Below are 14,282 nucleotides of genomic sequence, written 5' to 3'. Positions count from 1 at the left end.
CATGTCATTTCATGTCATGGGCCGTTATGTTAAGTCATGGTATGTCATGTCCTACTACGTCCTGCGATGTCACGGTATGTCCTGCTATGTCATGTTCATAGCGGTGATGCGTTTTATGGGAGACCACCCCTTGAAGGGCCTGACAGAACAAGAAGTAGTCAACACCTTCCTGAAGGTAACACCCACACCGTCAACAGTTGGTGGTTTTGTGTTGTGTTGAAGGCGTCTGTGTGATGTGTGTGTTCTCCCTCTCTCCAGCTGATTGGACAGTTTGGTCTGATGAAGGATGAAGCCTACTGTCAAATCCTCAAACAGATTACAGGAAACACCAGCCCTAAACCGTAAGACCCTAACTCTAACCCCTGACCTCTGACCCTACTGTCAACACCTCGAACAGATTACAGGAAACACCAGCCCTAAACTGTAAAACCCTAACTCTAACCCCCTGACCTCTGACCCTACTGTCAAATCCTCAAACAGATTACAGGAAACACCAGCCCTAAACCGTAAGACCCTAACTCTAACCCCTGACCTCTGACCCTACTGTCAACACCTCGAACAGATTACAGGAAACACCAGCCCTAAACTGTAAGACCCTAACTCTAACCCCCTGACCTCTGACCCTACTGTCAAATCCTCAAACAGATTACAGGAAACACCAGCTCTAAACCGTAAGACCCTAACTCTAATCACTGACCTTTAACCCCTGACCTCTAACCCCTGACCTCTAACTCTAATCCTGACCTCTGACTCTGACCTCTAACCTTGAACTTCTAACCTTTAGGGACAGTTGTCAGCGTGGCTGGAGGTTGCTTTACATCCTGACTGCGTTCTATCGCTGCTCTGAGGTCCTGAAGCCCTTCCTGTTGAAGTTCCTACAGAACGCCTCCCTCAGTCAGGGAGGAGTGTTCCAGGGTAGGTGTCTTCCTGTTCCAGGGTGGGTGTCTTCCTGTTTCATGGTAGGTGTATTCCTGTTCCAGGGTAGGTGTCTTCCTGTTCCAGGGTAGGTGTCTTCCTGTTTCAGGGTAGATGTCTTCCTGTTCCAGGGTAGGTGTCTTCCTGTTTCAGGGTAGATGTCTTTCTGTTCCAGGGTAGATGTCTTCCTGTTTCAGGGTAGGTGTCTTCCTGTTCCAGGGTAGGTGTCTTCCTGTTCCAGGGTAATTGTCTTCCTGTTTCAGGGTAGGTGTCTTCCTGTTCCAGGGTAGTTGTCTTCCTGTTCCAGGGTAGTTGTCTTCCTGTTTCAGGGTAGATGTCTTCCTGTTTCAGGGTAGGTGTCTTCCTGTTTCAGGGTAGGTGTCTTCCTGTTTCAGGGTAGGTGTCTTCCTGTTCCAGGGTAGGTGTCTTCCTGTTTCAGAGTAGGTGTCTTCCTGTTCCAGGGTAGATGTCTTCCTGTTTCAGGGTAGGTGTCTTCCTGTTTCAGGGTAGGTGTCTTCCTGTTTCAGGGTAGGTGTCTTCCTGTTCCAGGGTAGGTGTCTTCCTGTCTCTGTGTATTGATAGGTATATTGGTAATGTCTATTCTCCAGGTAATGTCTCTGTGTAATGATAGGTATAATGGTAATGTCTCCAGGTAATGTCTCTGTGTATTGATAGGTATATTGGTAATGTCTCCAGGTAATGTCTCTGTGTATTGATAGGTATAATGTCTATTCTCCAGGTAATGTCTCTGTGTATTGATAGGTATATTGGTAATGTCTCCAGGTAATGTCTCTGTGTATTGATAGGTAAATTGGTAATGTCTATTCTCCAGGTAATGTCTCTGTGTATTGATAGGTATATTGGTAATGTCTCCAGGTAATGTCTCTGTGTATTGATAGGTATATTGGTAATGTCTCCAGGTAATGTCTCTGTGTATTGATAGGTAAATTGGTAATGTCTATTCTCCAGGTAATGTCTCTGTGTATTGATAGGTATATTGGTAATGTCTCCAGGTAATGTCTCTGTGTATTGATAGGTAAATTGGAAATGTCTATTCTCCAGGTAATGTCTCTGTGTATTGATAGGTATATTGGTAATGTCTCCAGGTAATGTCTCTGTGTATTGATAGGTATATTGGTAATGTCTATTCTCCAGGTAATGTCTCTGTGTATTGATAGGTATATTGGTAATGTCTATTCTCCAGGTAATGTCTCTGTGTATTAATAGGTATAATGTCTATTCTCCAGGTAATGTCTCTGTGTATTGATAGGTATAATGGTAATGTCTATTCTCCAGGTAATGTCTCCGTGTATTGAGAGGTATATTGGTAATGTCTATTCTCCAGGTAATGTCTCTGTGTATTGATAGGTATAATGTCTATTCTCCAGGTAATGTTTCTGTGTATTGATAGGTATAATGTCTATTCTCCAGGTAATGTCTCTGTGTATTGATAGGTATATTGGTAATGTCTATTCTCCAGGTAATGTCTCTGTGTATTGATAGGTATATTGTTAATGTCTATTCTCCAGGTAATGTCTCTGTGTATTGATAGGTATATTGGTAATGTCTATTCTCCAGGTAATGTCTCTGTGTATTGATAGGTATAATGTTAATGTCTATTCTCCAGGTAATGTCTCTGTGTATTGATAGGTATAATGTCTATTCTCCAGGTAATGTCTCTGTGTATTGATAGGTATAATGGCTATTCTCCAGGTAATGTCTCTGTGTATTGATAGGTATAATGTCTATTTTCCAGGTAATGTCTCTGTGTATTGATAGGTATAATGTCTATTCTCCAGGTAATGTCTCTGTGTATTGATAGGTATAATGTCTATTCTCCAGGTAATGTCTCTGTGTATTGATAGGTATAATGTCTATTCTCCAGGTAATGTCTCTGTGTATTGATAGCTATATTGTTAATGTGTTCTCCATAGGCATATCAAAGGCTTGTGAGCAGAACCTGAGGAAGACCTATCGGTACGGAGGACGCATCATTCCTCCCAGCAGTATGGAACTGAAAGCTACGGTGGTTAGTTCTCACCTTTCATGCCTAACTCCTAACCTTAACCCCTTACCCTTGGTCCTTACCCTTGACATCTGACCTGTGGTGCACAGTAATGATCACTAGCATTGGAACATTCCCCCCCAAATTTAGTACGAACATTTCTAAATAACCAGCTAGCTAAATTTACAAATAGTTTGGATAGAGCATGACCTCTAATGTCTTACTCCTGACCTCTAATGTCTTACCCCTCACCTCTAATGTCTTACCCCTGACCTCTAATGTCTTACTCCTGACCTCTAATGTCTAACCCCTGACCTCTGTCTAACCCCTGACCGCTAATGTCTAACCCCTGACCTCTACTGTCTAACCCCAGACGTCTAACCCCTGACCAGACTGTCTAACCTCTGACCTCTAATGTCAAATCTCTGATCTCTAATGTCGAATCTCTGATCTCTAATGTCGAATCTCTGACCTCTAATGTCTAACCGCTGACCTCTACTGTCTAACCCCTGACCTCTAACAGGCGGGGAGGAGCTCCAAGCGACAACTGTTCCTCTTCCCAGGAGGCATCGAACGACACCTGAAGATCAAGACGTGCTCTGTGAGTCTCATAGACTGTGTTGTTCCCTTCTGTCTCTGAGTCTACTAGACTGTGTCTGTTCCCTTCTGTCTCTGTCTACTAGACTGTGTCTGTTCCCTTCTGTCTCTGTCTACTAGACTGTGTCTGTTCCCTTCTGTCTCTGTCTACTAGACTGTGTCTGTTCCCTTCTGTCCCTGTCTACTAGACTGTGTCTGTTCCCTTCTGTCTCTGTCTACTAGACTGTGTCTGTTCCCTTCTGTCTCTGAGTCTACTAGACTGTGTCTGTTCCCTTCTGTCTCTGTCTACTAGACTGTGTCTGTTCCCTTCTGTCTCTGTCTACTAGACTGTGTCTGTTCCCTTCTGTCTCTGTCTACTAGACTGTGTCTGTTCCCTTCTGTCTCTGTCTACTAGACTGTGTCTGTTCCCTTCTGTCCCTGTCTACTAGACTGTGTCTGTTCCCTTCTGTCTCTGTCTACTAGACTGTGTCTGTTCCCTTCTGTCTCTGAGTCTACTAGACTGTGTCTGTTCCCTTCTGTCTCTGTCTACTAGACTGTGTCTGTTCCTTCTGTCTCTGACTAGACTGTGTCTGTTCCCTTCTGTCTCTGAGTCTACTAGACTGTGTCTGTTCCCTTCTGTCTCTGTCTACTAGACTGTGTCTGTTCCCTTCTGTCTCTGAGTCTACTAGACTGTGTCTGCTCCCTTCTGTCTCTGTCTACTAGACTGTGTCTGTTCCCTTCTGTCTCTGAGTCTACTAGACTGTGTCTGTTCCCTTCTGTCTCTGTCTACTAGACTGTGTCTGTTCCCTTCTGTCTCTGAGTCTACTAGACTGTGTCTGTTCCCTTCTGTCTCTGTCTGTCTACTAGACTGTGTCTGTTCCCTTCTGTCTCTGTCAGTCTACTAGACTGTGTCTGTTCCCTTCTGTCTCTGAGTCTACTAGACTGTGTCTGTTCCCTTCTGTCTCTGAGTCTACTAGACTGTGTCTGTTCCCTTCTGTCTCTGAGTCTACTAGACTGTGTCTGTTCCCTTCTGTCTCTGTCTACTAGACTGTGTCTGTTCCCTTCTGTCTCTGAGTCTACTAGACTGTGTCTGTTCCCTTCTGTCTCTGTCTACTAGACTGTGTCTGTTCCCTTCTGTCTCTGAGTCTACTAGACTGTGTCTGTTCCCTTCTGTCTCTGTCTGTCTACTAGACTGTGTCTGTTCCCTTCTGTCTCTGTCAGTCTACTAGACTGTGTCTGTTCCCTTCTGTCTCTGAGTCTACTAGACTGTGTCTGTTCCCTTCTGTCTCTGAGTCTACTAGACTGTGTCTGTTCCCTTCTGTCTCTGAGTCTACTAGACTGTGTCTGTTCCCTTCTGTCTCTGTCTACTAGACTGTGTCTGTTCCCTTCTGTCTCTGAGTCTACTAGACTGTGTCTGTTCCCTTCTGTCTCTGTCTACTAGACTGTGTCTGTTCCCTTCTGTCTCTGTCAGTCTACTAGACTGTGTCTGTTCCCTTCTGTCTCTGTCAGTCTACTAGACTGTGTCTGTTCTCTTCTGTCTCTGAGTCTACTAGACTGTGTCTGTTCCCTTCTGTCTCTGTCTACTAGACTGTGTCTGTTCCCTTCTGTCTCTGAGTCTCCTAGACTGTGTCTGTTCCCTTCTGTCTCTGTCTACTAGACTGTGTCTGTTCCCTTCTGTCTCTGTCAGTCTACTAGACTGTGTCTGTTCCCTTCTGTCTCTGTCAGTCTACTAGACTGTGTCTGTTCTCTTCTGTCTCTGAGTCTACTAGACTGTGTCTGTTCCCTTCTGTCTCTGTCTACTAGACTGTGTCTGTTCCCTTCTGTCTCTGAGTCTCCTAGACTGTGTCTGTTCCCTTCTGTCTCTGTCTACTAGACTGTGTCTGTTCCCTTCTGTCTCTGAGTCTACTAGACTGTGTCTGTTCCCTTCTGTCTCTGAGTCTACTAGACTGTGTCTGTTCCCTTCTGTCTCTGAGTCTACTAGACTGTGTCTGTTCCCTTCTGTCTCTGTCTACTAGACTGTGTCTGTTCCCTTCTGTCTCTGTCTACTAGACTGTGTCTGCTCCCTTCTGTCTCTGAGTCTACTAGACTGTGTCTGTTCCCTTCTGTCTCTGGGTCTACTAGACTGTGTCTGTTCCCTTCTGTCTCTGTCAGTCTACTAGACTGTGACTGTTCCCTTCTGTCTCTGTCAGTCTACTAGCCTGTGTCTGTTCCCTTCTGTCTCTGTCAGTCTCCTAGACTGTGTCTGTTCCCTTCTGTCTCTGAGTCTACTAGACTGTGTCTGTTCCCTTCTGTCTCTGTCAGTCTACTAGACTGTGTCTGTTCCCTTCTGTCTCTGTCAGTCTACTAGACTGTGTCTGTTCCCTTCTGTCTCTGAGTCTACTAGACTGTGTCTGTTCCCTTCTGTCTCTGTCTACTAGACTGTGTCTGTTCCCTTCTGTCTCTGAGTCTACTAGACTGTGTCTGTTCCCTTCTGTCTCTGAGTCTACTAGACTGTGTCTGTTCCCTTCTGTCTCTGAGTCTACTAGACTGTGTCTGTTCCCTTCTGTCTCTGTCAGTCTACTAGACTGTGTCTGTTCCCTTCTGTCTCTGTCAGTCTACTAGACTGTGTCTGTTCCCTTCTGTCTCTGTCTACTAGACTGTGTCTGTTCCCTTCTGTCTCTGTCAGTCTACTAGACTGTGTCTGTTCCCTTCTGTCTCTGTCAGTCTACTAGACTGTGTCTGTTCCCTTCTGTCTCTGTCAGTCTACTAGACTGTGTCTGCTCCCTTCTGTCTCTGAGTCTCCTAGACTGTGTCTGTTCCCTTCTGTCTCTGTCTACTAGACTGTGTCTGTTCCCTTCTGTCTCCGTCAGTCTACTAGACTGTGTCTGTTCCCTTCTGTCTCTGAGTCTACTAGACTGTGTCTGTTCCCTTCTGTCTCTGTCAGTCTACTAGACTGTGTCTGTTCCCTTCTGTCTCTGTCTACTAGACTGTGTCTGTTCCCTTCTGTCTCTGAGTCTACTAGACTGTGTCTGTTCCCTTCTGTCTCTGTCTACTAGACTGTGTCTGTTCCCTTCTGTCTCTGTCTACTAGACTGTGTCTGTTCCCTTCTGTCTCTGAGTCTACTAGACTGTGTTGTTCCCTTCTGTCTCTGAGTCTACTAGACTGTGTCTGTTCCCTTCTGTCTCTGAGTCTACTAGACTGTGTCTGTTCCCTTCTGTCTCTGTCAGTCTACTAGACTGTGTCTGTTCCCTTCTGTCTCTGTCAGTCTACTAGACTGTGTCTGTTCCCTTCTGTCTCTGAGTCTACTAGACTGTGTCTGTTCCCTTCTGTCTCTGAGTCTACTAGACTGTGTCTGTTCCCTTCTGTCTCTGAGTCTCCTAGACTGTGTCTGTTCCCTTCTGTCTCTGTCTACTAGACTGTGTCTGTTCCCTTCTGTCTCTGAGTCTACTAGACTGTGTCTGTTCCCTTCTGTCTCTGAGTCTACTAGACTGTGTCTGTTCCCTTCTGTCTCTGAGTCTACTAGACTGTGTCTGTTCCCTTCTGTCTCTGAGTCTACTAGACTGTGTCTGTTCCCTTCTGTCTCTGTCTACTAGACTGTGTCTGTTCCCTTCTGTCTCTGAGTCTACTAGACTGTGTCTGTTCCCTTCTGTCTCTGAGTCTACTAGACTGTGTCTGTTCCCTTCTGTCTCTGAGTCTACTAGACTGTGTCTGTTCCCTTCTGTCTCTGAGTCTACTAGACTGTGTCTGTTCCCTTCTGTCTCTGTCTACTAGACTGTGTCTGTTCCCTTCTGTCTCTGTCAGTCTACTAGACTGTGTCTGTTCCCTTCTGTCTCTGAGTCTACTAGACTGTGTCTGTTCCCTTCTGTCTCTGTCTACTAGACTGTGTCTGTTCCCTTCTTTCTCTGTCTACTAGACTGTGTTGTTCCCTTCTGTCTCTGAGTCTACTAGACTGTGTTGTTCCCTTCTGTCTCTGTCTACTAGACTGTGTCTGCTCCCTTCTGTCTCTGAGTCTACTAGACTGTGTCTGTTCCCTTCTGTCTCTGAGTCTACTAGACTGTCTCTGTTCCCTTCTGTCTCTGAGTCTACTAGACTGTGTCTGTTCCCTTCTGTCTCTGAGTCTACTAGACTGTGTCTGTTCCCTTCTGTCTCTGTCAGTCTACTAGACTGTGTCTGTTCCCTTCTGTCTCTGAGTCTACTAGACTGTGTCTGTTCCCTTCTGTCTCTGTCAGTCTACTAGACTGTGTCTGTTCCCTTCTGTCTCTGTCAGTCTACTAGACTGTGTCTGTTCCCTTCTGTCTCTGTCAGTCTACTAGACTGTGTCTGTTCCCTTCTGTCTCTGAGTCTACTAGACTGTGTCTGTTCCCTTCTGTCTCTGTCAGTCTACTAGACTGTGTCTGTTCCCTTCTGTCTCTGAGTCTACTAGACTGTGTCTGTTCCCTTCTGTCTCTGTCTACTAGACTGTGTCTGTTCTCTTCTGTCTCTGTCTGTCTACTAGACTGTGTCTGTTCCCTTCTGTCTCTGTCAGTCTACTAGACTGTGTCTGTTCCCTTCTGTCCCCCTGAGTGTCTGTGTGCTTAGGATGATATCTGTAATAATTTTCTGTTCTGTATATCTCTCTCTGTGTATTACAGTGGGTTCTGATCATGTTCTGTTGTGTGTATCTCTCTCTCTGTGTATTACAGTGGGTTCTGATTGTGTGTATCTCTCTCTCTGTGTATTACAGTGGGTTCTGATCATGTTCTGTTGTGTGTATCTCTCTCTCTGTGTATTACAGTGGGTTCTGATCATGTTCTGTTGTGTGTATCTCTCTCTCTGTGTATTACAGTGGGTTCTGATTGTGTGTATCTCTCTCTCTGTGTATTACAGTGGGTTCTGATCATGTTCTGTTGTGTGTATCTCTGTGTATTACAGTGGGTTCTGATCATGTTCTGTTGTGTGTATCTCTCTCTCTGTGTATTACAGTGGGTTCTGTTGTGTGTATCTCTCTCTCTGTGTATTACAGTGGGTTCTGATCATGTTCTGTTGTGTGTATCTCTGTGTATTACAGTGGGTTCTGATCATGTTCTGTTGTGTGTATCTCTCTCTCTCTGTATTACAGTGGGTTCTGATCATGTTCTGTTGTGTGTATATCTCTCTCTGTGTATTACAGTGGGTTCTGATCATGTTCTGTTGTGTGTATATCTCTCTCTGTGTATTACAGTGGGTTCTGATCATGTTCTGTTGTGTGTATCTCTCTCTCTGTGTATTACAGTGGGTGCTGATCATGTTCTGTTGTGTGTATATCTCTCTCTGTGTATTACAGTGGGTTCTGATCATGTTCTGTTGTGTGTATCTCTCTCTCTGTGTATTACAGTGGGTTCTGATCATGTTCTGTTGTGTGTATATCTCTCTCTGTGTATTACAGTGGGTTCTGATCATGTTCTGTTGTGTGTATCTCTCTCTCTGTGTATTACAGTTGGTTCTGATTGTGTGTATCTCTGTGTATTACAGTGGGTTCTGATCATGTTCTGTTGTGTGTATATCTCTCTCTGTGTATTACAGTGGGTTCTGATCATGTTCTGTTGTGTGTATCTCTCTCTGTGTATTACAGTGGGTGCTGATTGTGTGTATCTCTGTGTATTACAGTTGGTTCTGATCATGTTCTGTTGTGTGTATCTCTGTGTATTACAGTTGGTTCTGATCATGTTCTGTTGTGTGTATCTCTGTGTATTACAGTGGGTTCTGATCATGTTCTGTTGTGTGTATCTCTCTCTGTGTATTACAGTGGGTTCTGATCATGTTCTGTTGTGTGTATCTCTGTGTATTACAGTGGGTTCTGATCATGTTCTGTTGTGTGTATCTCTGTGTATTACAGTTGGTTCTGATTGTGTGTATCTCTGTGTATTACAGTTGGTTCTGATCATGTTCTGTTGTGTGTATCTCTGTGTATTACAGTGGGTTCTGATCATGTTCTGTTGTGTGTATCTCTGTGTATTACAGTGGGTTCTGATCATGTTCTGTTGTGTGTATCTCTCTCTGTGTATTACAGTGGGTTCTGATTGTGTGTATCTCTCTCTCTCTGTGTATTACAGTGGGTTCTGATCATGTTCTGTTGTGTGTATCTCTGTGTATTACAGTGGGTTCTGATCATGTTCTGTTGTGTGTATCTCTCTCTGTGTATTACAGTGGGTTCTGATCATGTTCTGTTGTGTGTATCTCTGTGTATTACAGTGGGTGCTGATCATGTTCTGTTGTGTATATCTCTGTGTATTACAGTGGGTTCTGATCATGTTCTGTTGTGTGTATCTCTCTCTCTGTGTATTGTATATACACTCAGTGGGTGCTGATCATTTGTCCTCCTGTGCTGCAGGTGGCGCTGGACGTGATAGAGGAGCTGTGTTACGAGATGGGTCTACACAGACTGGAGGCCGTTGACGAGTACGCTGTCTTCCTGGTCACGAAAAGAGGTATACACACACACACACACACAGTCAGACTGTCCATACTACTGTAAACTACTGTTCTCTGTCTGTCTGTCTGTCTGTCTGTCTGTCTGTCTGTCTGTCTGTCTGTCTGTCTGTCTGTCTGTCTGTCTGTCTGTCTGTCTGTCTGTCTGTCTGTCTGTCTGTCTGTCTGTCTGTCTGTCTGTCTGTCTGTCTGTCTGTCTGTCTACAGGTCAGACTGTCCATTCTTTAATATTACAGTTTGTGTGTGTGTGTCTGTCTGTCCGTCTGCAGGTGAGAATGTCCGTCCCCTCAATAAGAGGGAGTACATCCTGGACATTGCTACGGAGGCGGAGCCAATGGACTGTAACTACAGCCTGTGGTTCAGGAGGGTCATCTGGACACAGACGCTCAAATTTGACAACGAGCTCTGTGTCACCATGCATTATAACCAGGTATAATAACCAGCTCTGTGTGACCATGCATTATAACCAGGTATAACAACACTACGATACATTATAACCAGGTATAACAACACTAAGATGCATTATAACCAGGTATAATAACACTATGATGCATTATAACCAGGTATAACAACACTATGAAGCATTATAACCAGGTATAAAAACACTGTGATGCATTATAACCAGGTATAACAACACTATGATGCATTATAACCAGGTATAACAACACTATGAAGCATTATAACCAGGTATAACAACACTAAGATGCATTATAACCAGGTATAACAACAGTGGTGCATTATAACCAGGTATAACAACACTGTGATGCATTATAACCAGGTATAACAACACTACGATACATTATACCCAGGTATAACAACACTAAGATGCATTATAACCAGGTATAATAACCAGCTCTGTGTCACCATGCATTATAACCAGGTATAACAACACTATGATGCATTATAACCAGGTATAACAACACTACGATACATTATAACCAGGTATAACAACCAGCTCTGTGTCACCATGCATTATAACCAGGTATAATAACACCATGATGCATTATAACCAGGTATAACAACACCATGATGCATTATAACCAGGTATAACAACACTATGAAGCATTATAACCAGGTATAACAACACTATGAAGCATTATGAAGCATTATAACCAGGTATAACAACACTATGAAGCATTATAACCAGGTATAACAACACTATGAAGCATTATAACCAGGTATAACAACAGTGATGCATTATAACCAGGTATAACAACACTATGATGCATTATAACCAGGTATAACAACACTATGATGCATTATAACCAGCTATAACAGTCTGCTCTGTATTTACTTTATAACAGGTGCTTCCAGACTACCGTAAGGGCTTGATGAACATCCTGCCCAGAGGTAAAGTCTCTGAACAGCTGTTCCTCCAGATCTCTAAACTATCAGCTCTGCAACACAGAGCCAAGGACATGACGTTCATACCCAGCATGTAAGAACACATATTACAGTGCATTATGGGGAGCTGGTTGCTGTGTACAGTGCATTATGGGGGAGCTGGTTGCCGTGTACAGTGCATTATGGGGAGGTGGTTGCTGTGTACAGTGCATTATGGGGGAGCTGGTTGCTGTGTACAGTGCATTATGGGGGAGGTGGTTGCTGTGTACAGTGAATTATGGGGGAGGTGGTTGCCGTGTACAGTGCATTATGGGGGAGGTGGTTGCAGTGTACAGTGCATTAAGGGGGAGGTGGTTGCCGTGTACAGTGCATTATCTCTCCGTAATCTCTCCAGCATCTCTATGTACTCTCCATCATCTCTCCAGCATCTCTATGTAATCTCTCCATCATCTCTATGTAATCTCTCCATCATCTCTCCAGCATCTCTATGTAATCTCTCCATCATCTCTATGTAATCTCTCCATCATCTCTCCAGCATCTCTATGTAATCTCTCCATCATCTCTATGTAATCTCTCCATCATCTCTCCAGCATCTCTATGTAATCTCTCCATCATCTCTATGTACTCTCCATCATCTCTCCAGCATCTCTATGTAATCTCTCCATCATCTCTCCATCATCTCTATGTAATTTCTCCATCATCTCTCCGTAATCTCTCCATCATCTCTATGTAATCTCTCCATCATCTCTATGTAATCTCTCCATCATCTCTATGTAATCTCTCCATCATCTCTCCAGCATCTCTATGTAATCTCTCCATCATCTCTATGTAATCTCTCCATCATCTCTCCGTAATCTCTCCATAATTTCTATGTAATCTCTCCATCATCTCTATGTAATCTCTCCATCATCTCTATGTAATCTCTCCATCATCTCTCCAGCATCTCTATGTAATCTCTCCATCATCTCTATGTAATCTCTCCATCATCTCTCCAGCATCTCTATGTAATCTCTCCAGCATCTCTATGTAATCTCTCCATCATCTCCATGTAATCTCTCCATCATCTCTATGTAATCTCGCCATCATCTCTCCGTAATCTCTCCATCATCTCTATGTAATCTCTCCATCATCTCTATGTAATCTCTCCATCATCTCTCCATCATCTCTATGTAATCTCTCCATCATCTTTCCAGCATCTCTATGTAATCTCTCCATCATCTCTATGTAATCTCTCCATCATCTCTCCAGCATCTCTATGTAATCTCTCCATCATCTCCACGTAATCTCTCCATCATCTCTATGTAATCTCGCCATCATCTCTCCGTAATCTCTCCATCATCTCTATGTAATCTCTCCATCATCTCTATGTAATCTCTCCATCATCTCTATGTAATCTCTCCATCATCTCTATGTAATCTCTCCATCATCTCTATGTCATCTCTCCATGATCTCCCCATCATCTCTATGTCATCTCTATGTAATCCCTCTGTAATCTCTATGTAATCTCTCCATCATCTCTATGTAATCTCTCCATCATCTCTATGTAATCTCTCCATCATCTCTATGTAATCTCTCTGTAATCTCTCCATCATCTCTACGTAATCTCTCTAATCTCTCTGTAATCTCTACGTCATCTCTCCATCATCTCTATTTAATCTCTATGTAATCTCTACGTAATCTCTCTATAATCTCTCCATCATCTCTATGTAATCTCTCTGTAATCTCTCCATCATCTCTATGTAATCTTTCTGTAATCTCTACATAATCTCTCCATCATCTCTATGTAATCTCTCTGTAATCTCCACATCATCTCTCCATCATCCCTCTGTAATCTCTATGTCATCTCTATGTAATCTCTGTCATCTCTATGTAATCTCTATGTAATATCTACATCATCTCTATGTAATCTCTATGTCATCTATCCATCATCTCTATGTAATCTTTCCGTCATCTCTATGTCATCTATATGTCATCTGTCCGTCATCGTTACGTCATCTCTATGTAATCTCTGTAATCTCTGTGTCATCTCTCTGTAATCTCTGAATCATCTCTATGTAATCTCTATGTCATCTCCATGTAATCTCTGTGTCATCTCTATGTAATCTCTGTCATCTCTATGTAATCTCTATATCATCTCTATGTAATCTTTATGTCATCTCTATGTAATCTCTATGTAATCTCTGTGTAATCTCTATGTAATCTCTGTGTCATCTTTATGTAATCTCTGTGTCATCTCTATGTAATCTCTGTGTCATCTCCATGTAATCTCTGTGTCATCTATATGTAATCTCTGTGTCATCCCTATGTAATCTCTATGTCATCTCTATGTAATCTCTGTGTCATCTCTATGTAATCTCTATGTAATCTCTGTGTCATATCTATGTAATCTCTGTGTCATCTCTATGTCATCTCTATGTAATCTCTCTGTAATCTCTATGTCATCTCTATGTAATCTCTATGTAATCTCTGTCATCTCTCCATCATGTCAATGAATGTAAAAAAAAAAAAACCTAGAACTGAGAAACATTAAAAAAATATATATTTTTTTAATCCTCTATCCTTTCTCTCGCCAGCCATGAGTTGTCAGAGTACATCCCCCCCCTTCTGTTTGGGAAGCAGCCTCCCCAGGCATGGGTCACCATGGTAACTCAGCACATGCAGCAGGTCCAGACCCTCAACCCGCACCAGGCCAAAGCTCAGTTTCTGGGTACGACACAGACACACACCTAACACACACTAATACACATACAATACATATACAAAAGGGGGGTAGGCCACACAACCTCTCAGAACGGGACCTCCGAGTGGAAGGCCACACAACCTCTCAGAACGGGACCTCCGAGTGGAAGGCCACACAACCTCACAGAACCGGACCATCGAGTGGAAGGCCACACAACCTCACAGAACGGGACCTCCGAGTGGAAGGCCACACAACCTCACAGAACCGGACCATCGAGTGGAAGGCCACACAACCTCACAGAACGGGACCTACGAGTGGTAGGACACACAACCTCAC

General features: G+C 43.5%; 1 protein-coding gene across 1 annotated transcript in view; it reads left to right on the top strand.

The window, feature by feature from the left end:
- The window catches only part of LOC124021679 (unconventional myosin-XV-like), a gene marked incomplete at its 3' end in the record, with an annotated part of 187,428 nt that extends 173,165 nt beyond the window's left edge, over positions 1-14,263 (top strand). Inside the window, 10 exon segments of the mRNA XM_046336788.1 lie at positions 102-175; positions 259-341; positions 785-915; positions 2,850-2,944; positions 3,444-3,521; positions 9,825-9,921; positions 10,192-10,352; positions 11,227-11,360; positions 13,840-13,973; positions 14,095-14,263. Of these exon segments, the coding sequence (XP_046192744.1) occupies positions 102-175; positions 259-341; positions 785-915; positions 2,850-2,944; positions 3,444-3,521; positions 9,825-9,921; positions 10,192-10,352; positions 11,227-11,360; positions 13,840-13,973; positions 14,095-14,263 (1,156 nt within the window).
- Between the last annotated feature and the right edge of the window lie 19 nt (positions 14,264-14,282).

This window comes from Oncorhynchus gorbuscha, unplaced genomic scaffold (assembly GCF_021184085.1).
Source record: "Oncorhynchus gorbuscha isolate QuinsamMale2020 ecotype Even-year unplaced genomic scaffold, OgorEven_v1.0 Un_scaffold_1159, whole genome shotgun sequence".
Taxonomy (NCBI): domain Eukaryota; kingdom Metazoa; phylum Chordata; class Actinopteri; order Salmoniformes; family Salmonidae; genus Oncorhynchus; species Oncorhynchus gorbuscha.
The sequence above is the reverse complement of the archived record's forward strand: the minus strand, read 5'-3'. Positions and strand labels throughout refer to the sequence as shown.